The sequence below is a fragment of the Typha latifolia genome, chromosome 11 (assembly GCF_019914945.1).
Source record: "Typha latifolia isolate L0001 chromosome 11, TyphaL0001v2, whole genome shotgun sequence".
NCBI lineage: Eukaryota > Viridiplantae > Streptophyta > Magnoliopsida > Poales > Typhaceae > Typha > Typha latifolia.
This window is the reverse complement of record NC_133096.1, coordinates 9,201,109-9,225,736: the sequence shown is the minus strand read 5'-3', so window position 1 is coordinate 9,225,736 and position 24,628 is coordinate 9,201,109. Positions and strand designations below refer to the sequence as shown.

At 37.4% G+C, this 24,628-nt stretch overlaps 5 protein-coding genes across 6 annotated transcripts; 2 read left to right on the top strand and 3 right to left on the bottom strand.

The window, feature by feature from the left end:
• The first annotated feature begins 866 nt into the window (after positions 1 to 866).
• On the top strand, positions 867 to 5,271 carry LOC140797786 (protein trichome birefringence-like 38). The gene is made up of 5 exons (XM_073151441.1): positions 867 to 1,299; positions 1,425 to 1,596; positions 3,527 to 3,699; positions 3,803 to 3,961; positions 4,799 to 5,271. The coding sequence occupies exons 1-5, from the start codon at positions 959 to 961 to the stop codon at positions 5,088 to 5,090; spliced, it is 1,137 nt and encodes a 378-aa protein (XP_073007542.1). The 5' UTR covers positions 867 to 958; the 3' UTR covers positions 5,091 to 5,271.
• A 60-nt stretch (positions 5,272 to 5,331) lies between these two features.
• Positions 5,332 to 8,446, bottom strand: LOC140797787 (uncharacterized). 2 transcript variants are annotated; one of them, XM_073151442.1, is made up of 5 exons: positions 8,116 to 8,446; positions 7,952 to 8,028; positions 7,707 to 7,818; positions 6,652 to 6,769; positions 5,332 to 5,379 (listed from the first exon to the last, which is right to left on the bottom strand). In XM_073151442.1, exons 1-5 carry the CDS (start codon positions 8,415 to 8,417, stop codon positions 5,332 to 5,334), a joined length of 657 nt encoding a protein of 218 aa, XP_073007543.1. In that variant the 5' UTR covers positions 8,418 to 8,446. The 2 variants fall into 2 exon arrangements, with proteins under 2 accessions (XP_073007543.1, XP_073007545.1); XM_073151444.1 differs by lacking the exon at positions 5,332 to 5,379 and adding an exon at positions 5,615 to 5,877 and having other exon boundaries at positions 8,116 to 8,445.
• Positions 8,447 to 11,873: 3,427 nt separating this feature from the next.
• On the top strand, positions 11,874 to 13,463 carry LOC140797179 (adenylate-forming reductase 03009). The gene has a single exon (XM_073150456.1). The coding sequence runs from the start codon at positions 11,874 to 11,876 to the stop codon at positions 13,461 to 13,463; it is 1,590 nt and encodes a 529-aa protein (XP_073006557.1).
• A 2,131-nt stretch (positions 13,464 to 15,594) lies between these two features.
• Positions 15,595 to 19,288, bottom strand: LOC140798325 (sinapine esterase-like). Its single transcript, XM_073152143.1, has 5 exons — positions 18,828 to 19,288; positions 18,504 to 18,719; positions 17,211 to 17,359; positions 16,831 to 17,107; positions 15,595 to 16,144 (listed from the first exon to the last, which is right to left on the bottom strand). The coding sequence occupies exons 1-5, from the start codon at positions 19,099 to 19,101 to the stop codon at positions 15,873 to 15,875; spliced, it is 1,188 nt and encodes a 395-aa protein (XP_073008244.1). The 5' UTR covers positions 19,102 to 19,288; the 3' UTR covers positions 15,595 to 15,872.
• Positions 19,289 to 20,835: 1,547 nt separating this feature from the next.
• Positions 20,836 to 24,304, bottom strand: LOC140797548 (malate dehydrogenase, mitochondrial-like). The gene is made up of 7 exons (XM_073151097.1): positions 23,855 to 24,304; positions 23,567 to 23,740; positions 23,062 to 23,230; positions 22,914 to 22,975; positions 22,686 to 22,813; positions 21,998 to 22,115; positions 20,836 to 21,234 (listed from the first exon to the last, which is right to left on the bottom strand). Exons 1-7 carry the CDS (start codon positions 24,122 to 24,124, stop codon positions 21,094 to 21,096), a joined length of 1,062 nt encoding a protein of 353 aa, XP_073007198.1. The 5' UTR covers positions 24,125 to 24,304; the 3' UTR covers positions 20,836 to 21,093.
• Between the last annotated feature and the right edge of the window lie 324 nt (positions 24,305 to 24,628).

The window sequence follows — 24,628 nt, the reverse complement described above, 5'->3', positions numbered from 1 at the left end:
AACATTCAATCAGTTAGTGATTTATATAGTTATATTTGAAAGTTACTGAGCTGGAAATCAATTCATATATAAATTTCTCTACTAAAATTTGGCAATTTTTTAGAGGATTTTTTGAAAATTCTATATTTAGAATTCGGTGACTCGGTCAGAAACTTATAAATACAATTAGTCTCGTATTTAAAATTTGAATTGTATTAATACTCGTTAAATAAATTTTTGAGAGGGCTAATTTGGTCAAAAACTCTGGAATTTTAGCTGTCAACCACCGCTTGTCGCTTGTTCCTCTCGTGAACATGAGACGAACCCAGATGTGTGGTTTAGATGGAGACGGAAAAAACTGGACGGCTTGGATTGGATCACCAGCGGGCCCCATCGCGGCACGGGTCCAAAATCCAAATCCAACTGGACGGGTAGTATTACAACTAGTACTTACTTAATAAATGCATTTAGAGAGCTAACTAAGACATTATTAGATCTAAAGCAACACGTAATGACAATCGAGATGTGCACACACACACAGACAGAGAGAGAGAGAGAGAGAGAGAGATTGATTTCAGTTTTCACTGTTCTTGGGAGAGACTACATCTGGATTCTGGGGGGTGTTATCTGATAATAGAGTCCAAACAGAAGGCTCGTAATGCAAATTTTGGGTAAAAATAGGGTGTAAACTGTGATAGCTAAAATCATGATAATTTATACGTACACTTCTCTTCCGGACCGAAAAATAAAAAGCTCACCAAAGGAAAAAAGTTACGACCCAAATTTATCCCAAGGTAAGCAAGCCACTGAAAAAGTTTAAACACCTACACGAAAAGGTAAGATAATTACAAGATAGCCCACCACCCCACACACAAAAAAACAAACAAACTCCTATTATAAATTAACCCCCCCTCCTCCTCCCTCTCCTCTCCTCTCCACTCCACTACTACCTCTTCGATCGATCGATCGATCGATCGCCATGGCGTCCAAAACCCATCTGGCTTTTGGGCTTCTCTTCTGTTTCCTATCACTCCATGCCACCTCCTTGCATGGGATCCAGATGGAAACTATCCACCGTAAGAATACCCACAAGCATAGGAGGAGCAGCAATAGTTCTTCTGTGCCAGGGAGAAGAGAACGAGCTAGTGGAGCTAGTTGTGATTTCTTCCAAGGGAGCTGGGTTTATGATAACTCTTATCCTCTATACGACTCTTCCAGCTGCCCATTTGTTGAGCCCGAGTTCAATTGCCAGAAGTATGGCAGGCCTGATAAGCTCTATCTCAACTATAGATGGAGACCAAGCTCTTGTGAGCTCCCAAGGTTTTGCTTCTATTCCTTAATTCTCTCCCTCTCTCTATCTCTTTTGTTATCTTTTTATATATGCACGTATATGTGTATATATATATATATCTTTGGATATATGATTAGATGGGGAATTTGTGAAGGTTTAATGGGCAAGATTTTCTTGGGAGATGGAAAGGGAAGAAGATAATGTTTGTTGGGGATTCCATAAGCTTAAACCAGTGGGAGTCATTCGCTTGCATGCTTCATGCTGCAGTGCCTAATGCCAAGACCACCTACACAAGAAGGGATGCAATCTCAACTATAGCATTTGAGGTAACCTTCTCGCTTCCTTACAATTTTCTTTCTAATAAACATAACAACTAATAATAATGTAGCTTTGGAATCATCTCGATTAGTAGTTAGAATTAACTGCTCCTCTTGTTTGTTCATAATCTTGTTTCTTTCCTTCAATCAATTAAGATTAGGTGATTGGATTCATTTGCCCGTGGGAGAATATCTACTGGCACATGGATGTTTGTGCTTAGTTTGTTTGTGGTCATAGGGGTGGGGCACCAAAGACAGCAGAGCATGTCTTTATTATTGTCCGTAAAAAATATTTGTTCTTAATATTTATTTCCTTCTATCTTTTCCCTCGGACGAACCCCATGATTCACGGAGCGAGAGTCAAAACTGTGCATTGAAGAATCCAATTATTAGTTTCGTTGTGTCGATAATAATACGAACCCGGTCCTTATCTTTCTTATTTGGATAGTGATATCAACAAAGAGAATATGACATTAAGTTCCTTGTTTGTTTACTTTATATGTTGCCTAATATTACTAAAATATTTAAGGATAATTATACTAAGTTTCCCTAACTATTAGTTACCTATTTTTATATGCACCCTTTCTTTCCTTTTTTCTTTTTGTACATACTAAAATTTTTAACTAGAAAAAATATCTCACCTTTCTCCTGGTGATGCTACCGAAAAAGTTATTTTGTCTCAAACTTTGCTCTTTTTTCTCTAAAATAAGAGTTAATATAATCCCTAGAGAGTCTTAAGATTTTTTTTTTATGACAAATAACTAATGTAAAAAACATTTTAGACATTTTGGAGATTTTTTTTAGTATAAGAGATTCAATGTGTTGTGAAAAATAAATGAATGAAATCTATGTAGAAATGGACATGGGCAACAATTCAGAATCTAGGCCTAATATCCCAAATATTTATACATTAGTATCATCATATTTTTGAGCTTTTTTTAAGAGAAAAATATAATTTTACACTCCTATGATTATGCTAAAATCTAGAGTGTCACCTTTTAACTTTTGCACCCTCACTTTTTACTTTTAACCCATATGCAACTTTTAACATATAAAAGATTCAAAATAAACTTTTTTTTTTAATTTCCAACAATTATTTATTTATTGGCATAGTTTTTTTTTTTTTTGTGGAAAAATATGCTTCTTTTATCTTAATATTTTTCACTCTTCTATTTTTTTAGGACATCATATATATTATAAAAATGAGATAATATAAAGAAATTAATTGACAATTTCTTTACAAAAATATGCCCAAAAACTAACAGCTTCACATATATTATAACTACAAGAGAGTTAAACAACACACATAAAAATTCAGTAAGACATTTCTAATTTTGACCTAAGGGGCAATTATATTCTTCCCTTTTTAAGCGAATCAGATATGGTATAGACCCTATGACTACTACCTTTTAAGAATAATACCAATTTTACATACCACCAAAGGGTGAAACTCTATTTCCCTCGTTGGAAAATTCCTACAGGATCTCGAGATACCAGGATCTTTAAATTCCATCCATTGCTCTTATGGGACCAGATCTTTTAAGTACTAAAAGCAATATCTCTATATAACTGACATCCAACTTGCCCCTATCCACTATCCATGGCCACATGCAGGGATTAGATAAATATGAGAGGACCCACTTCTCATGCATATGTATATATAAATCAACTTCTTCCATTCTCATTTCACCCAATCTCTTTTTCTTCAGTAAAAATGTTAACCGAAGTTTAAGCAACAAGGCCCACAGGTGATTCATTGTTATGAAACAACACATGTGCCATGTTGAAAAGAAAAGGATCTGGTCCTCTAGAAAAGCTTACTGGTAGGGGGTTGGTTTCATCCTAACCTACACTTTATGTCTGTACCTGGGGTTTGCCTAACGAAGCACATGGAACTATGACTCATGCATGTGTACCTAACAATATCCATCGTTATCAGGACTATGGAGTGGTAGTGATGTATTACCATTCGACGTACCTCGTCGACATTGTCAGCGAACCCGTCGGTCGGGTGTTGAAGCTGAATAGCATCAGCGGCAGTGCGTGGCTCGGCATTGATATGTTGATCTTTAATACATGGCATTGGTGGACTCACACAGGAAGTAGCCAACCGTGTGAGAGCTCTCCTTGATCACATCTTGGGTTTTTTTATTTTTCATTCACTCTTTGTTCCATCAGTTGAGAGCAACAACGCTTGGTTTCTCCTGTGATGCAGATGGGACTATGTGCAGGATGGGAACCAGGTGATGAAAGATATGAACAGGTTAGATGCCTTCTCCAAGGGGATGAGTACATGGGTCAAATGGGTTGATGCCAATGTTGACACTGCAACGACGAAAGTGTTCTTCCAGGGGATTTCTCCAACTCACTACAAGTAAGAATTGCAACAGAAACTCTGTTAGCATAAATATTCAGCCAAAATCCATGTTTCAAAGAAGTTTATCAAATCAAAATAAATAACTCATAAAGCAAAATGACTGTCCCATGAATACACTAAAACCTGACAACTCATCAAATCCATCTCTTAGGTAACTTCTTACTTAGTAAGCAATAAAATTAATTTCAAATCCAGTGCTTGGTCCTATGGTTAGCAAGGTTAAGACAATCATTCTAGATTCACTCAACTATTCATTTCAGTCTAATGATTTAGATACTCCAATTGATATCCAGACAAACTTATGAGATATCACTATCCTAGAGCTAAAAGATTCATGCAAATGTGCAACAATCATTAGCTTACAAATGATGCCTACTTAATCACTTCAATATGAAGCTAGCTTTGCTTTTACTAAATATTTTTCTTTTCGATATATAGTGACTTGTCCAACCTTTAATTTCTAGAGTGCAAGATTATAATAATCTAGATGTTTACCCTATTTTGAATTAGTTGTTGATATCTTCTGCTGCAAGCATGCATCATGATAAAGTTGACCCACAATTGACTTTAAATCATCAAGCACCTTTTACCAAAAAATCAACAGGAAAAAGTACAGCATAAGAAATTGAACACAAGCAAATATTTTTTTATACCACTTACTGACCAGAGAGGAGAAAATTGCTCAGAAAGCTGAACCATCTTCATGTAACTTATGATCAAATAGCCAAAAACATGAAATGACAATAGTAAATAAATTCCTAACTTAAATTTGATATCAACTACAATAATATGACTTGACTTCCTCTTTAATTCTTTCTTAACGCAAAAAAACAGAGGAGCTGAATGGGGAGTGCCAAGTGCCAAGAATTGCTATAAAGAGACGCAACCACTTACTGGATCAACATACCCTGGAGGTCCACTTCCAGCACAAAGCATAGTGAAGAGCGTGCTCAGCAGCATCTCGAAACCAGTTTATCTGCTGGACATAACCTTACTCTCTCAACTCAGGAAAGATGCCCACCCATCTGCATATAGTGGAGATCACGCAGGCATGGACTGCAGCCACTGGTGCCTTGGTGGCCTTCCAGATACATGGAATCAGATTCTATATGCAGCACTTCTTTGACGGAATTGAGACAGACAACAAGAATCAAGCAAAAGAGAAAGAACAAAGCTATGGATTCCCAAGGATTCCTTCTTGTAATTTTTCCTCATTAATCAATTGTTAATAAGTGCAATTGAATGTTTAAGGCATGTGTAATCCTAATTAACTATTCAAATATTGGAAAATTACCCATATTTGAGGATGAACTTGATTTTCATGGATGAAGTCACAGAGGACAACATATGTATCCAAGTTTCTAACTTCAGAAAGTGAAGAGCCATCTTGTGGTAGTAGATCGCCCCGAAGGTATCTGTGGACAACAGAAACTCATCTTGACAGTCATTGGATATTAGATGATTTCCATAGCTCCCTAATGTAACATTAAGATTGTGAATTAACAAAGTCGACCCCATGTTCCCAATGTAAGTTTAAAAATTTGAACTAACAAAGTGGATTACCAAGCCTTCTCGCGGCCTACTAGTGCAATCATTCACATTGTGACACCAAAATGATAATGGAGCATTGCTTTGGTTGCAAGAAAATAATGCTGAACAGAGTGGACATGTACTCATGGGCTCCATGTTCAATCATTTAAATCTTAATATGGTCCAAGTTCCTGTAGATTGTTATGCTGATTTGTTCAGTTCTTTAAGAAATCATATAACCTCCCATTATAGTGTGGAGAATCATAGAAGGCCAACTTGGCCTGCTCTAACTTGGTATTACAATATCATGTACTTCAATGCATTAGTGTACAATTTCTGGTAGGGTAATGTAAATAAGACATCTAAATCCCCATTGAGCTGTCCTGTATAGAAAAACACAAAAGGGAAAGTAAGCAGGTTTTCATCCTTAAGTTATTTATAAATTAGCATTAATAATTTATGGCTTTATGGTCACCAAACCGATGATTTATTAATGTTTTTTTAAATAGCATTAATAAATCATTGGTGACAATAGAGCCATAATCATCCAAACATGTTTCCCTGTCAGACAAGGTTAAGACAATCATTAAACATCTCAATTTCTTCCTTGATGTGAATAGAAAGGAAAGACAACAACATTCATTCAGAGCTTGGCTTACTATAAGGTGCATAAATAAGTCAAGAGCTAAACTGTACGCAATTTTAAAAAGACATCAACAGAGATCGTACTTTGTGTCTACAGTCAGCAGATATTTCACATTACATACATACACATGCACACACATACATGCATACAAGCAAGCATGTGTACAGAGATATTTAAAGAACTTATTAGTTCCCTCTTCCTTGCTGCATTGTATCAAGTTCTCAAGAATTGTCACGCAGACTAGACCAACACAGAATAGCAGAAATTCTTTTGTTTCATTGTTGCAGAATCCATAGTCCAAAATTTAATAACATTTGGCATACTTGAACTTCATTATTGCATGCAAACATGCTCTAGTAATTGATAGATCATAGAAGCAAAAGTGTTGTTAGCATAACATGCTTAACATTATTACATGCTAATAATGTCACAAAGCTTAAAAGTCAAGTTCCTAACAGGAAAAAAACTATTCTGCTCATACTCAATACTGACAAAGAGATCAATAACCTACATATATTGCAGCATTCACTATATAGCAGTCATCATTTTTATCTCCCATTGCTTCAAGACATACGCCACTTGAGCATATCATGCCTCCATCCACGACCTCAAAGCTAATAATCTCACCACTGTGCACATAAAAGGAGAAAAAAGCCACAGTGAGAAATGAATTAATTTGCAGAGTATACTAGCTAAATGTTGTATTGCCATTGTATTCAATGTATAGATCTATCTTTTCCACTCACTCTCTGGATTACTATAGAAGAAAAATGGAAGGTCATCTCCAAAGGGCTGCTCAATAATTGACGAATTGATACAGATAATGTCAGAGAAGTTTTTAATGGGCAACCAAAAGTCTAAAAGAAGTCCACGGCTCTCACACAATGCACTCAAATAATCTGCTTCCACTTAGCAGTGCCACTACATTGCCAGGCTAGCTGTGTAGGTTCATTAGGTACTTCGAGATAGAGGAATGCTAAAATATTCGCATATTCTTTCTACACGCAGCTGTATCATCAAAATGCCTTCAGTGATTTAAGTCATGAAATGCTGCCTGAGGTGCATCTAGTGTGTAGATGGTTTCTATAAATGCATTTAGATATATTATATACTAGATGGATAAGCACAAAAAAATAAGGCTAGAGTCTCGAACTTGTAACATGTTTATATTTGTTTATTTTTAAGTACTAACTGCAATATGAAAGTATACTGCTTTTAAATAGTCCACAAAGCAAAACAAATAAAGTTGACATTATACATCAAGGAACAAAACTTGGAATCAGTAAGTATACTATTTCAAGCTCCAATACTGGCAGATATTTCAGCCAGATATAGCAAAGACTCTTTTAACTCTTAAGACTTTTTACTCAGTAACACCCACAAGGAAATCACCCCCACGCCCCCTCCCCCCCACAAAAAAGGCTTTTACTTTATTATGTATGTCCAGGTGAAGCAGCACAAAAAAAACCTAATTTCAAAAGAAAAAACCTAAATTTCAAAAACCTAAATCGAGTAGCTGAGGTATCATAGCAAAAAAAACCTAAATTTCAAAAGAAAAATACTTACTAAGGAAAGACAGACTTCACCCTCTCGGCATCGAGCAAATGCTGCACAGATCGAGGAACCCCCAATTTGATCTGCAGCTTCATCTGATCAGAATTAACACCTGGTATCGACCCTGTAGCAGTCGCATTTCCGATATTAAGTCTAATTGCAAGCAACAAAGATTGTAAGTATCCGTACTGTCAAATCCCAAAAAGCGTCAAAATTTATTCAATTACTGTCAAATCGTTAACTGCGTGATGAAATACCTCGTCGAAAAGCCGGAATCGAATTGGAAGAGATGGCATCCTTGCACGCCCTCATAGCCGCCACTGTGATATCTTGCCTGCTTGCAATCGAGATTAGTCAAGAGAGCTATCACAGTGTAAACACATAGATGGAGAGAAAGAGAGAGGAAGAGATAGAGAGAGACCCGTGTTGGTCGTAGCCGACGCCCATCTCGACGAAGAGGAGATTCATGGATTGCGCTTGTTGTTTCTCCACCGCTTCCTCTTTACCTTCCATGGCTAATGGTAATGCGAAAGCTCGCGAGAAGCGACCGATGGAGGAGGAAGGAGAGGAGTCGAGGCTTATTCGAGTATTGAACGGTGGGTTTCGTCTGAGAAGAGACGGTAACAAGCGGTGGTGGTGGGTTGGGCTTCCGCTACCGAGTGAATTGGAGTGAGATCGAGAGAGGAGACGGAGGTCCGAGAAGCTGCGACCGAGAACCGTCATTTCTCTAATTTTAGAAAAAAGAAAAAAAAAACTTTTTAGGTATGTAAATATTCTTTTATAATCTTTTCCAGCATATTGAGGAATGATTAGATACTTTAGTTATAAACATAATTTTTATTAATTAATAAATTAAATGGTATATAAGTTATTTTGCATATGTAACTAAATTAATTGATAAAAAAATTAGAATTAAGTATTGTTTTATTACTCATCCTTATAATTATTTCTTAAATAATAATAAGAGTGTCAAATTCTAACAATTTATTATAATTTTTACTTTTTATAAAAAAAATAAATAGCTAAAAAAGAAAAATAGAATATAACTAATTTACCCTTACAATTTAGAAAAGTGATCAGGGTTCTCATACTTTCGATTAATTTTATTTATTATTATTTAATTTTAATCGTTTAATTATGAGACATAAATTAATAGTTTTTATTAAAATATTTACCTAAAATAATATCTTTTACTTTAAATTCATGCCTCTTGATACTTGCATGTATACTATCTCAACATATAATTTTCAAATAGATATTTTTCCCATTACTTTTTAATATGGCCAAATCGTATATATACATGCAATAAGTGATGTGTTTAGAAAGATATACTAGAAAAGTATAGTCATAAAAGCTTGAAGGGTATATTAATGCGAATCGGATCAAATCTAGTCACATCATAGGGGATATTAGTCTCAATAGATTGAGTCTAATTATTTTATTTAATTATTTAGTTTAGTTAGAGTCTTAGTAGGATAGAATTTTATTTAATTATCTAAATATAGCTCTGCGCAATTTTGGAAAAATATTTTTAGAATATCTTAGAGATATTTGAATAATATCAAATTAGTTGGATAAGATCATCAACCTCCAGATCTACAACTTTCGTATTCACGACTTCTCCAGATTCGAAATCTATCTGCAGCGAAACGAAGGGTTAATCCGAAAATATAAGAAAGATTGGTTTAGTTAAATTTGTTTTAGACATTTTATTTAATCTTTATAAATAGGGTCTTATAGCTTGTATTTTAGATATGCTTGGAATAGAAGATTAATTGGTTTTTGCTCTGACATCTCTCTCCACTAGGTCGCAGGCTTCTAATTTCCTTCCTCCTCCTTTATCAACCAGAGGCTACCTCTAATTTTCCTTCTCCTCATTTACCAATCAGCGTCATCTCTTCCGTTAGCACGGTCTTGTCTAACTTCTAATCTCCCTATCCCCATACTTCTGTAGGGCAGGCCTACTTCTCCCCCCTTCGTCTTCCTATTTTAATCGTCTCTATTTTTCGTACAGTTTTTACTACAGTTGTAGGCTAATTATAACTTTCAACTATCTATCACATCTGCATATACAAACCACCACCACCATCATCTATTACCGAGCCACATCCATCAACTACTCGAGTTCCACTCCATCATTATTTCTATCTTATATCTAGGAATTCGTAACTCTACCCAAGGATTCTAAATCATGTGTAGATCTGAATCTCAATCGCTACAAATTAAATCAAGCCGGTTCATAACATATATATTAAAAAAACATTTTAAGAATAAATGTTTAGTGACCCCAAGAAAACTAGGGAAAAAAAATGCTTTTTGAAAGATAATTCTAGTGTGTGTCCAAAATACAAGAGTTCAAAGGGATCTTGCGATGGCGTCAATGTATATGTCCACATCTTGTGCATCGTATATAACGTAGAATTTTTCAAATTATGCCCAAGATGGCACGCCCATTTTGACCCTATATATTCCCCTTAATTAATAAAAATTCATTACAAGTAGGTTGGGTCTGCACATACAATGTACGACTAGACCATCAACCCTACGATGACATCCAAGTTTAAACTGTTAATATATATATATATATATATATATATATATATATATATATATATATATATATATATATGTTTTAATATGATAATTCTAACCTAGATATCTAGTTGGTTCTTAATAAGTACGTGTCATATAATCTAAAATGTTTTATAGACTAAAGCTGACAAAGAATTAAGCATATGTGGCCCTCTACTGCCAAGATGTGTGAAAACAAATTCTAGTTCATAGCATTGCGACAAAGGGACGCAGTCAACAGTGACAGCTCCTCAAGTGGGACGAGTTGAAGGTAAAAGTCAACCGAGTAAAGTCAATTAAAAGAAATTTTGGTTTCAACAGAAAAAAAAGGAAGAAAAAAATTGTTATTTGAGTCCATTTAATCTCTGAGAGTGTCATGGAAACACTCGTTTTATCAAAGCCGGTCCTAATTTGCTGACCAAACGCGTTTCACTTGCATGGAATAAAAATATTTATATTTGACCATTGATTAGTCCATGATCCTAAATACAGAAAAAAGGAAGTTTTACCAACGAAAAAATAATCCTTTTTATTTTATTTTTACGTATAGATTATCAAAAATAGATGACCTTATTCATATCACGCCATTATTTTAATTTCCTCGTCTAGTGTTGCATGCATGCATCGCATTATTTATTTGTAATTATCATTTGAGTGATTCAGGTTATCAAACTTTGGTCACGCACGTTAATAGTCTATCATGCATGAAGACATATATATCTATAAATGAAAAGAATGTAATGTTCTTTGATGTAGTGTTGAGCGGAACAAGACTAAGTTTACTTAAGATTATTACGGTCATTATAACTAATTTAACTTATCTATATGATAATTATCTCTTATGCGAACTTATAACATGGTCCTTTTAATGCAATACTAATAATAATAATAATAAATAAATAAATAAAAGATTCTTACTAATGATACATTCAAACTATTCAGAGATTACTTAACTCGTAAACTAACTTCAGTTTGAGGCCCAATGTTAGACCCTTACCTTGCGACTTGCATACACATTTGTTCCTACTTCACTTGCATATAAGTGGATAAAAAAGATTCGTAACACTTTTTCTTTTTTCTTTACTTAATTAAGTGGCATTATTTCATCTTTACTTTCCATAGAGCAAATGGATCAAGTCAAGAAAAGAAATTAGAGCTCTCGTATGCCGTTCTACTTTAGTTAAACACAACTAATTAATTAATAATTAAAGGTCTATATATAGATCTCCTCATTTATCCAAGCACAGCATCAACATACAACTTTCATTCTCGATCTGAATATATCTTGCCGGTTAAGTTGCTATTTGAGCTAACGTTCCACGTAAACACAATAAATACGCTTAAAAGTGGGTTAAGGTGACTGTCAAATTAATTACTAACTCTTTTCCTTTGTTACTAAGTGTTACGATCCTTAGACTTTAAATTTTATTTTTCTTAAGGGTGCTATTTGAAACATTCGTAAATAAATTTTCTATTATTGATACAACTGGGTCAATGTTTCACTTCTACTTATACCCCCTCCATGCATGCTGGCTTCTCTCGTCTTATTGTATCACAACAATACCTTCTTCTCTTCTCGATTGATCTCCAAACCCAGCCATTAATATCATGGAGCCAAAATTCTCAAGCTGCCGTGGAGTCTCTTTCGAGATCAAAACCTCATCGAAAGAAGAACCCAGAACGAGTGGCCGATGGGTTTGGCTCCCTTGGTCTCACCCAGCCCCTTCCAAGGTCTTCCCCACCTCCGACCTAAACCGATCCACGAGCATAGCGAGCAGCCATTTTTGCGACCTGAGCGACGAAGAGAACGACGACGAGGAGGACGTCGTCGTCCCAGACTTGGAGCTACAAGTAGAACAAAAACCACCCGAGACGATCGACAGGAAGGTGCCAAAGCCGAGATCGGAGTCCCGTCTCTCTATCATACTACTAGACCAGGGCTTGTTCACTGTCTACAAGCGGCTATTCGCTGTGTGCTTCGTAATAAATGTAACCATGCTGGCCCTCGCCGTCGCCGGCCACTTTAGCTACGCGAAGAAGCGAGCCGCTCTCTTCTCCATGGGTAACATCCTAGCTCTCACGCTTTGCCGCAGCGAGGCCGTCCTCCGCGTCGTCTTCTACCTCGCCGTCAAGCTGTTAGGAAGGGCATGGGTGCCTCTTCGCATCAAGACCGCGACCACCGCCTTCCTCCAGTCCCTCGGCGGGATCCACAGCGGCTGCGGCGTCTCCTCCGTCGCCTGGCTCGTTTACGCTCTGGTCCTCACCCTCCGCCACCGCGATGAGACGTCCAACCTAATCGTCGCTGCGGCGTCCGCCATCCTCGCGTTGCTCGCTCTCTCCTGCCTCGCGGCGTTCCCCCTCCTCCGCCACCTCCACCACAACGCCTTCGAGCGGACCCACCGCTTCGCGGGGTGGTCGGCGCTGGCCCTCCTCTGGGTGTTCGTTCTCCTCACTCTCGGATACAACCCCGCGACGAAATCCTACAACAACCTCAAATTCTCCAACCTCGTAAAGCAGCAGGAATTTTGGTTCACCCTCGCCATCACCTTCTTCATCGTCCTTCCATGGCTGACGGTCAGGAGAGTCCCCGTCTCCGTCGCCGCACCTTCCACCCACGCCTCCATCATAACCTTCGCCAGAGGTATACAACCCGGATTGCTCGGCCGGATAAGTCGGTCCCCCTTATCCGAGTGGCACGCTTTCGGAATCATCTCCGACGGCAAAGACAGCCACATGATGCTCGCCGGCGCGGTCGGAGACTTCACCCGAGGACTCGTCTCCGCCCCGCCACGTCACCTCTGGGTGCGCGGCGTCCGGTTCGCCGGCCTCCCGTACCTAGTCAACATGTACCAAAGAGTTGTGCTCGTCGCCACCGGCTCCGGGATCTGCGTGTTCCTGTCCTTCCTGCTGCAGCCGTGCGCGGCGGAGGTGTGCTTGATATGGGTGACGAAAGGAGTGGAGGAAAACTTCGGGAAGGAGATCAAGGAGATGATGAGCGGACATCCGAGGGAGAGGGTGATAGTGCACGACACTGCGGTGTCCGGCCGGCCGAACGTAGCGAACATGACGGTGGAGGCGGCGAAGAGGTGGAAGGCGGAGGTCGTGGTGGTCACGAGCAATCCACAGGGGAGTAGGGACGTCGTTACGGCCTGCAAGAAGGCTGGGATAGCAGCGTTTGGACCCATTTGGGATTCTTAATTAATTAAGAGTCCTAATCACTCGTTAATATAGCGGTAATGGAATAATAATGTGTCAAGTTTTTATTATTTGTCAAGTTACATATATGTTTTGGAATTGGTTGGTGGGAGAATTAATAAAAGATAAGGTTAGTTGATATTGCAAGGCACTAATTGCAAAATTATTGTCATATTAAAGGTAACAACAATAGTGGACTTCGCCAATGGATAAAGTTTCTTTTTCTATATAATAATTGTTTATATCGGCTTCAAATTATGATTAGAATTCGCCAGTCCTTTTGAATATAAATTTGAAAGTGAAATGTCAAACTATGAGAAAAAAAAAAAAAGAAAAGGAAAAACTTAATATTGCAGCAGCGGACTTGAAAATTGTCTAAAATGTTAAGCGGTATTGCTTTAATTATTATAAAGAATATAATTAAAATATGCAGAATCATTTTAATTAGTAGGAGGTAGTTAGAAAGAAAGAAAGAAAGAAAGAGACAGGAGGAGGTTAATAAGTTGCATGTAGACAGAGCTTTTGCAATATAATTTTTTTTTATTTTATTTATAATAATAATTTTAGTGTGTATTATATATCGACTATAAAAAATATATGAACTCAGTTTTATACAGTAAATTTAAAAAATTAAATATAATTATCCGCTAATATGAATATATATTTTGAAATTTCTAAAGTAAGCTGATGGATAGAATGACCATTTCAGTAGCTACTTTAAAAATGATTGAGATTGGATGGCCAAAGGTCTTCAATTAAAACCTTAGTTCACAAATATGAGAGATTCAAAACTTTGAGAAATTAATACCTTTCCAGTCATCCATTGAACAGGGAATTGCTCTACTCTTAGTATTATTTCACTTTAGGCTACCTTATTTATCAAAATAATTTCTAACATTTTAAGCTGTCAATATATCCACTTATGTAGTTTCTAATAACATTCGAGGATAGATGATAAATTGTAAGATATGCGGCGCAAAATTTTAGAAAATAAATGAATTTTTAGCCAATAACATCTAGAGAAATAACTCCAATGCTATGTTAGATAACCTTCATCACATTCACAGGGTTGAAGATGTTAAAATATTTTACCAAAATTACAATGAAAACTTTATAGTTTATGTACATAAATATGATGTGAAAATCCCATTCAGTTGACATTTTATCATAATTAAAGTCAATATAATTAATGTCTTCGGGGATATCATCAGAGAAAGGCAATTGTCATATTTTGAAATTTTGTACAATTTCTTGGAAGCAAGAAAGAAATTAGAAGCTTATTTTGTTTGTAAGCAAATTGATTTTTTTTCGTCTCTTGCTTACGTGCAGCCTCCTCTCTCCACACTAAGAAAACGAAATATGTTTCCAATTCAATTTTCTAAATTGAAAAAATCATGTAGAATTTTATAATCTTGAACTTTGAAATGGACTTGAAGACTTTTTAACTACCAATTGTATTTTAAGTGCATTTAATTGTATTATTGTAGGTCAAATAAGAGGTGAGTTTTTTAGAACAGATATAAGAGCAGATTTAATGTAATTCGCAAGAGAAATGGAGCTAATGACACAATTGGATAGAAAATTATTTTTGTTTACACCCTGTTTTTTTTTTCATGTTTTTTAATATTTAATTAGAAACATAAGATTGAATTTAAAATAATAAACACGGTGTAAATCGTATATACAAAAGAAATATAGGGTGTGAAATATATAAAAAATGCCAAAGAAATCCGTGTCTCTGTCATCGAGAGGCCAGAATTCAACTTCAAGTAATCTAATTTAAATTTGATTTCAAGTTCAAAACTTTGTGTGCTTACAAACGAAACAATACTAAGTTCATGTCTTCATCAGTATAAAGACTAGGCCCAGCCCAATTATAATCCACGGGATACAATTTGGACCAGCCGTGGTTGTAATTTGTCACAAATTCTAGCCCAATTCATCATTATAACATACCTCTGCAAGCTAAAGCCATATTTCCATTGATCAAAGGAGATAAAATATAAAAGCAGCAAATTAAGTGTAAAAGAGATGAAGATATGCATGATGCCACATGAATCTTATTCATCACATATCCCATGCAATTCAAACTGAACACCAGAACTTATGCAAGCAGTAAGAGCATCAGGCAAAATTTACGATCAAAATAAAATTTGGATTTGCTAATTGATATGTTAAATTGTCACCTACAGGCTGTTACATTAAGAACAATCCGTCAAAAAGAATAACTTGTAGATGAGTAGCATAGAAGTTTCTGCTATTGTAGCAGAATGGAGAAATAGAGGATACCTTCACCAGATTCTCCATGAACTTTTAAAAGGTTTCTGGAGAATGGTTGGCACCTGTGGAGTAACTGTTGCTTATTTACATTTATAAATTGCTGCAATAAATTAGAGTCTGGCATTTGCACTCTTATCCGCTACATTGATTGGAATACAGAAGCGGAGCAGCATTAAGTTCAATGTGGGGGCATGTTTTAGCTAGGGCAGGGACAGCATATGGTCCTCGTAATACTCCGTGAGCAACTAGCTTATAAGCCGCTTCAGTTAGGTGTAATCCATCCCAGGAAGCATATGCAGACGGATCGGCACAAACTCTCGATTCAGGAGATCCGCATGATATCGACGGTGTGCAATTGTAGGGACCATCGCTTCCACAGCATGCATTCAAAGGTACCGTGAATCCTGCCACCACATCAACTTACAATCAAAATCTGTGATTTAAGCAAAAGATACTGAAAAAAGAGTATCCTATAGCACTTAGACCTGAACATTACATTAGATTGCAAAAGAGTGGGTACATACTAAAAACTAAATGCTAGGCTTGGAAAACAGACATACTAATTAGATCAACTATCTGCACAAATGCAGCTAAAAAATCACAATTTAAATCATTTTACCATTTCTTTCTTAAGTTGATTTATTACAAACTGATAATTGGTAAATCAAGTCTTGGGTCGCAGCTGCTATCCATCATTTCTACAGCCTGGCCTAAGGTAAGGCTAAGATGAATTGGTCCAACCACCAACATAATAGCTTAACTATTAGTGTGCTTAAAAGTGAGAACAGGAAGTCTTAGGTGCTGAGTACAGCAAATCATTTATCACCTGTTTGCAGTTTATCAGAATCTGCCTATAGCCAGTACGCAAGTTCACTCAAGGTGCTCAGATGACGAGATGGGCACGACTTGAGATGGGATTTATTCTAGGCTTGAAGACCCAAAATGATATATTGGAGCGCACATGAACTAACATCTGCCCTAAGCAAATAAGGCAAAATGCAGTACAGTTTCCTTTTTCTTTTCTCATTTGCTAGCTAACATTATAGCTCACAATTGGAAAATCCAAGGAGAACAGAAAGTAAAAGCTCACCATATTGGTGTGGAGAGCGAAAGATGTTCATTGAAGCTCCAAAATAATCCGCATAGATGATAGTGACATGAGGGTGAAGCCCACGGAGCCTATCCAACTCATCCTGAAGCTGTTGGTTGTGGTACTCTGAGAACTCGTTCAACCACTTGATGCAACCTGTTTTTGGGTCATAATCTTCTTCTCTTTGACTTTGGAATATTGTGAGGTACACCGGGACACACCCTATTGGAAAATTCCCTGGAACGACCAATGTCTTTGCACCAAGTTCAATCAGCTCCTGCAGACCAAATTCATAGGCTCAGTGGCAATGCTATGAGATGCCAAGTAAGTACTAAGCGCAGATCTTAAACCATAACCTATTGTGAAAGAAATGGGCTCACATTGATTGCTGAACTGATGGCATCGACAACGCTTGGAATGAATGTGCGCACTGTAGCAAGATTTCTTCCTTGAAGAAACTGATGGTTGTAGTCATTTCCTCCAATTTCTCCAACAATGAAAAGTGAGCTGCTCATGATATTGCTGCAATCTAATTTATATAATATGTCATCTAGCAATGACTGGATAATAAATTACTGCAAGTTTGCAGGTCATTGATTAATGGCCATCTGGGGCTACAGTAGTGATTCACTATTATATTGTTCCCAATTCCTAAAAAAAACAATAAGTTTCATTTCGTTGACTTCAATCAAAATTACCAGCTATATTTGTTAATGTGCAAGGAAAATTCATAATCCTCCTTTTGAGATCTTTAGACTAGAGGTTTCATTGGCATGTGTAGTTGTTCAGTATAGATACTTAGAGTGAGCAACTTTACTTTTGATTGTTATAACCTTTTGCTTGGTCATTCAACAGGGCCAAATCTTGGAAAAGGCTAATGCTAGTTACAAGTTCTTGCCCCTGTGAAATGAACTAATAAGTTTTTTAGTTTATTCATTACCAAGCATGATGCAGGTTGATAGACAGTAATACTGTTGCAGTATTAGATGCTTGCAATTTCATGGATCTCATAAAACTGAAGACATTATATCTTAGCTGCAACAATACTCTTTCCAACAGCCAAAACAGAGTCTAGAATGGCTTACAGCACCTAAGAGTGGAATAATTCTTTATTCCATTTTACATGGATAAACAACCAATTATTTTGTAAGGCTAATCTAGTCAAGATGTCTGGTATAAAAATACTATGTTGCCCGACTGATGGTTTCTTATAGTCAGATCATCTTGGTTATATCTTTTCTTACTAATTAGAATCTACGAACAAATGCTGAAATTATAAGGACGTGCCATTTCTAACTAAATACTAGTACTTGGTTTTCCTTCCTCAAGTGATATCTATCAACAGTTTCAGCGAATCATCCATCCTGCAATATGGCTTTTCTTATTTTGAGATACTTTTTGCAGTCAATAGTAATGAAAACTTGTGCGCATCTACTAACCTAATAGACCTTTCAACTCACTTCCTAATGATTTGTTCCTCTTCTTCCCGAATCAATGTTTCAGGAAACTTTTCTACCTTTTACAAATTAAATTTCACGACACTTCTGCAGTCTTTTCGATAGAGTTTCATCAATATCAAAGCACTAATTTTAATAAAATTTTGAAGCTCTACAACAATGCAATCACTGCACAAAGTTTACCCAATCCTTCCAATAAAGAATTAGAAACAATACCTGACTCATTAGAGAGCAACGACAACACCCTCTTGAACCATTGGATCTGAGTCCCCAACGAGTACTCCGTCCATGTCGCCATCATCCCCTTCTCCCTGAAGAAGTTAACGCTCAGCGCCGTCGCGCCGCCGACCGCAAAGTTCGCCCCGTGCTGGAAATCCTTAACGCTCTTCGCCGCCAGATACGGGGCCCCAAACGGCAACCCGAATGCTTCCGCTAAGGCCCAGAACACACACAAAAGTCAGATCTTCGGATCAAGCACGAGAAGGAAACAAGAGAAAGGAGGGAGAGAGGGAGCGAGCGAGAGAGAGAGATTTAGAGCACCAAGGAAGTCAACGATGAGGCGGCCATCGCAGAACCGGCCGGTAGGGTGACCGAAGTAGGTGGAGCCGTAGGGAAGGCGGCGTACGTGGTCGGGGGCGTTTCCGATGGAGTGGGCGAAGTTACCGGTGTCGGTTAGCGAATCGCCGAAGCTAAAGAGATGGGTGTAGCAAGCAATGGACGGCTGTGCGGTGAGGAGGAGGAGGAGGAGGACGAGAATAGCGCGGATTGGAAGGTGGAGTTTGGAGGAGGAGGAGGAGGAGGAGGTTAAAGCCATTAGGGTGGGGCGGGGGGAAATGAGTGGTTTATAGAGAACGAGAAGGAGAGAGAGAGAGAGGGGAAGTCCGGTAGCTATCTATGGTCTTATAGAAGTTTGAAGAAGGCCAAAGGAGCAAAGGCAAAGGTGCACCTCCACTTTCCATGAGGGTCGTCGTCTGACAGAGGTCACTTTTCCTACTAGGGACAATTTTGGAAATATGACAGAAGTCATTTTTTAATTCAAAATTGTATTTATCCTAGTAAAACCTGCCCCTTTAATAGGTGCCACCAAGGTCCAAGGTAAGGTGGTTTACCTAAATTTGGGATATTTTAATCGATTAAAATTGTTATTTATGCATTTTTAGAAAAAATTTCTGGGTGAACCCAATTAAGTTTAAAAGTTCAAAGAAAAAAAAAACGACGTTCCATTTATAACTAAAAAAACCCTCTCTTTTTTTAAATAAAAATCTAAAAACATTCTCTCAATTTTTATAAGATGGTTAATTTAAAAGTTTAAAAAAAAAAACATATTCCATTTATAACTAAAGACATTATAGCGTTACAAGTAACACATCAATGTAAAATACCTAATACGGCAAGAACTAAATGGTGTATGCAATACCCTAATTTTTCTATAAATCTATTTTTTTTTATAAAATATATTTGCCACCCTCAGGTAAGATACTTGATCCAGGAGATGCTTCCACAGACATACATAAAATATGGGGATAAATGTAAAAATTTATTGACATTTTATAATAAATCCCTTAATTTTTTTTAAAGGAGAAATGTGATATAATGAGAAAAGAAAAGGTGATCTTTAAAATAGTCTGATGATGATGGCACACATAACCTTTAACGCCCACAAGAGACAATTTTGGTTGTTATTTTCTCTCATTGACGGTTGGATTTTTAGATAGATTCCAATCTACGATCCTTGTCAATGTGATGCTTAAGTATCTTAAGCGACACGATTGAGTGCATATTGCCACAGATTTAAGTTTTTTGAGCGTTTTGGCAATTTGATGGGGTCGCCACAGTATGCTCATATGCCAGTAGTCCATCTTGGATATATGGATGTTGCTACTTGCTAGAGGTTCCACTCTTATTTTTCAAAAGTCAAATTATTCTGTTCAGCGATTGTATGTAAAACGTTGCACAAAGATGAAAGGGATAATAAATTTTTCCTTGGCTTCAATTACCACCACAAGTTACACTCTACCATCAATGGCCCACTTAAGTAAATTGCACCAATGGCTATGCCATATCCCCCCAACTAAAAGATAGGTCCTGCTATTAATTATCAAGTTTTTACGAGAGTTTGCACCATTAATGTGGGGGTATCTATGACCATCTCTATCACTTTCACCCCTCAACTGAATGGTCGATCATTAGTTTCAGGAAGGTGGGAATCTTTAAATGCGTAGAGCTGATTGATGGAAAACTATCCTCAAGTGTAGTAGGGTAAGTTTGGAAAAGTTTGGCCCTTTATTGGTGGTGCTAATGATCTTGGGAAAGGATGTCGTTGTCGAGTGAAGAATATTAAACAAAAAATTGAATATAGTAACAGGAATTGTCAGAACTAAAAGCATTGGAATTAAGAATTGAAAAGTATTGCGAACGATTGACTACTATTTTGGTGGCCCAGTGCCAGTTTCCTAATAGACTCGTTCAAATGCGGATCACAATTAGTATAGGCAACAGAGAACAGCTTGAATGACCCAATAAGACTTCGGTCTTTGCACAGTTGCACTGCTTAAAAAATAATTTTCTTTTCTCCCAGAACTCAAAATAATTGTAAGGTCTGGAAAACCCCAGAATTTGCAAATATAAATCAAAGAAAAGGCTGGTCCATCTGCAGTTCATCAGCCTCATAGCCTAATCAATGTTTACTGTTTTCCTCAACATTGTGATTGCTTATTGTAATGAGTATGCCCAAACTGAGGGGCATCAAAAGCAGTTCAAGAATACAAAACTGTGATGATACCAGAATCTCATCACTTGGACATAATTAGTTTTCCTTAGCAAACTTGATGCCCTTCTCGATAGAGGATTTCAGCTCAGCCTTGAGATTTTCCAAGCCTTCTTTCTCATAATCAGAGATGGGACCTAATCCAAGTACTTCCTCGACACCATTCTTCCCAAGCCTCACCTGTCACATGACAAAAGGCGCAATTAATGCATTATTCAGATAATTGAATCATACATGAGACCAGAAGTATCATCAAGTACTATTATATCCAATATATTTTAAAAAATACATAGAGCCAGCCTTGCAAGATCAATTTTCAAATTGAATAGATCATTCAACTTCTCTAGCCACAGCAAGGCCAAATTTAATAAAGCCCAATCCATTATTTATAACTTATGCAGCGGGTAGAGAATTTTACAAATTCACAAGCCTGAGCTCCAGTTGCATAAATAACTCAGACATGCCCTCTAATCACATGCATATTTCTCCTTAAAGATTCAAAGTAAAATAAACAGGTTTAGGTAAAAACCTACTCCTGTTAAAAAAAACCACTTCAATGATAAGCTTAAGTTGTCGATGAACAATTGAAATTAATGGAATTTGAGGTTAATGGAGAGTTTCGGTGATTAACAATGGATAGGCCTTGCTCAGTTTTATTTGCACTCAAACAAGTACTGCAATACTCAACTAAAAATATAACTCCCTCCCTCCTTCCTTTCCCCTCTCCTGGAGGATATATGTGTAATTATGAGATACAAAAAGAGATACAGCCTAAAGGATAAGAAATTCACATGCAAAAATTGGAAAGACAGAAAACGACAACATTAATTTGGCATAATAAACAAGATAAATGAAGAGCTAAGGAAACAATCTGTAACCAACAGAATCACATTGGAAAAAATAACTGCCAATGAGTTGTCTGATACAACAATATTAGAGTTACCTTGGAAGCAAAGAAGGGTAATTCAGTAATGCTTGATTGGACAAAAGAACATTCGACAACATCAGGAACCCCATTGAGACCCTTCAAGCATGCATCAGCAAAGATGGCTCCAGCATACCTACACCAAAATCTAGTTGTCAGCAAAAGCTAAATAGGCACAATGATTTTCCATTTCATTTTTCAATCAGCATAAAGAAAGAGCAAATGAGGTAACAATGCAGAGAAGAACTTGCTCAGTTATAGCAGTGAATAAGCAAATCCCAACTTTTAGAACTAAAATTTCCAAAAAAAAAGAAGTTGCTCAGTTATAGTAGGCAACAAACAGATTCCAAGTTTTAGAACTAAAAGTTCCCCCCAAAAAAAGTTAGCATATTCATCGATCAAGCACATGCATTTTCAGCTAGCAAAGTGTACTAATGAAGAGGATACAATGAATCAAGTTAATCATCAAAGTGAGAAACCCAATTTTATATATGCAGCTCAGTGAATTCACCAAAAGAACCAGTATAATGATATCCAAAGAACCTTTTTAGATAGAGGAGACTAAGAAATGATTCCCTCACTGACAGTACAAAGCAATTAAATGCAAATTGGAGAACCACCGTTCATAAACACTCTGAAGCAAGCAAGCTGATTATGGGCCCTCATCTCAGAGAAAAGAAAGTGCTTATCAAACATTGAGACTTACGCCATAGACAAGGTTGCAGATCCTTTTCCGGCCTTTGCCTCCACCACCTCTGTACCACCATCTTGTGTTCTTTTTGTAAGAGCCTTTATATCCTCATCTGACAATGATGCATTACTTGCTGGAGTTGCCTACAACATAACTCCAAAATTAAGAAAAGAGTACGTCTCAATTTGCAAAGATCTGAAGGAAAAACTTTGAGCTTCATAGAATTCCAATTCATTTAACTACCTGGGAGAATAGAGGCAAAATGGTAACACCAGCATGCCCACCAACAACAGGGACATTAACATCTGCAAGGTTATTCACCATTAAACAACTGAAGAAACCCTAACAGATGATCCATAACAACACAGATCCAGTCTAATGAAATCTTTACCAGCAACTGGGACATTCGCCTTTCCAGCATAGAAAGTCTTAGCCCTAACTACGTCAAGAGTGGTGACACCAAACAACTTCCTCTCATCATATGTTCCAGCCTTCTTGAACACCTCTGCCGCAATCGGCACCGTTGAGTTCACCGGATTGCTAATCATATTAACAATAGCCTAACACCAGCAAGAAACTTGTAAGTACCAAAGGAAGGGAAAAAAAAGAGAGACGGAAATCTACCTAATCAGTGCCTACAGTTTGAAAGTTTTCAGAATAATTTCCTATAGATTCATTTCTATCGTAGAGATCCCCAATTCGTAGAATTACATCGAACGAGAGAGAAACCGCATAGGGTAATTCTACGTAGTTAAGCACCACATGGATCTCTCAAATAAGAATGAAGCCACAGGGACTAATTCTACATATATGCACATAAGATGGAAAATAGTAAATTTAACATCTTTTAAATAAGAAAACAAGTAATTGCCAACAAAGAGTCAACTTTCTCATACATTGGGGCAATACTTGGCGATGGCAGTGCAGAGCGACTTAACGATTCCAGCATTGATGTTGAACAAATCATCCCTAGTCATCCCCGGCTTCCGCGGCACACCAGCCGGGATGACGACGACATCAGATCCCTCGAGCGCCTGCCCGAGCTGTTCCTCCGTCATGTAACCCTTCACCTGGATCAGACCACTCCCGCAGAAAAGCAACCATCAAGATCCAAAACCCAACATTGAGATCAGATCAAGAAATGAGAGAAACAGAAGTAAGAGATCTGGCTAGATCTGACTGACCTCCGCGCGGGTATTGATGTGGCTGACGTCAGCGGCGACTCCGGGGGTGCCAGCGATATCGTAGAGGGCGAGGGAGGAGACGAGAGGGTTAAGCTTCATGAGGAGGGCGAGGGGCTGCCCGATTCCTCCGGCGGCACCGAGGACGGCGACCTTGCGCTCCGGCGAGGCGGAGGAGGAGAAGGAACGGTTGAGGAGGTGGGAAGAGGAGGAGGAGGAAGCGCCGCTGCGGCGGAGGGCGGAGGAGATGGATCGGATCATTGACGACGTCATTTTGGTGGAGAGATCGGAAAAGGGGGAAACTGGAGGGCGAGGTCTGCTAGAGAGAGCGAAGGGTAAAGTAAACACGAGATGCAAATGAAGAGAGGGGTGTTATATAATATCTCGGCTTTGGCTTTCCGCCATTTTTTTTGGGAAGGGAGGATTAATTCATTTTTAACCCTCTAAGTTTTTATTTTGCATAAATTTCTCTCTATTTATTATTTTATTTAACGTAAGACGAATTATTAAAGTCATTTTATTTTTTTATTTTTTTATTGTATCTATTTTTACAGTTTAGTAAGCATACAATAATAAAAAATAAAGTTTTATAGATAAAATAATTTTAGTCCAAAGTAGAGTGAGGAAAATTAATTTAACCATTTTATTCATTTTTTTCTATCTCTCTAGATCTTCTTTTTACATTGGACTAGCAAAAGTACAATATTTAATCATAAAAGTGATATTTACAAAGACAATAGACTTTAGAGAAATTCTTTCGTGGTTAGTAGTTTGAAG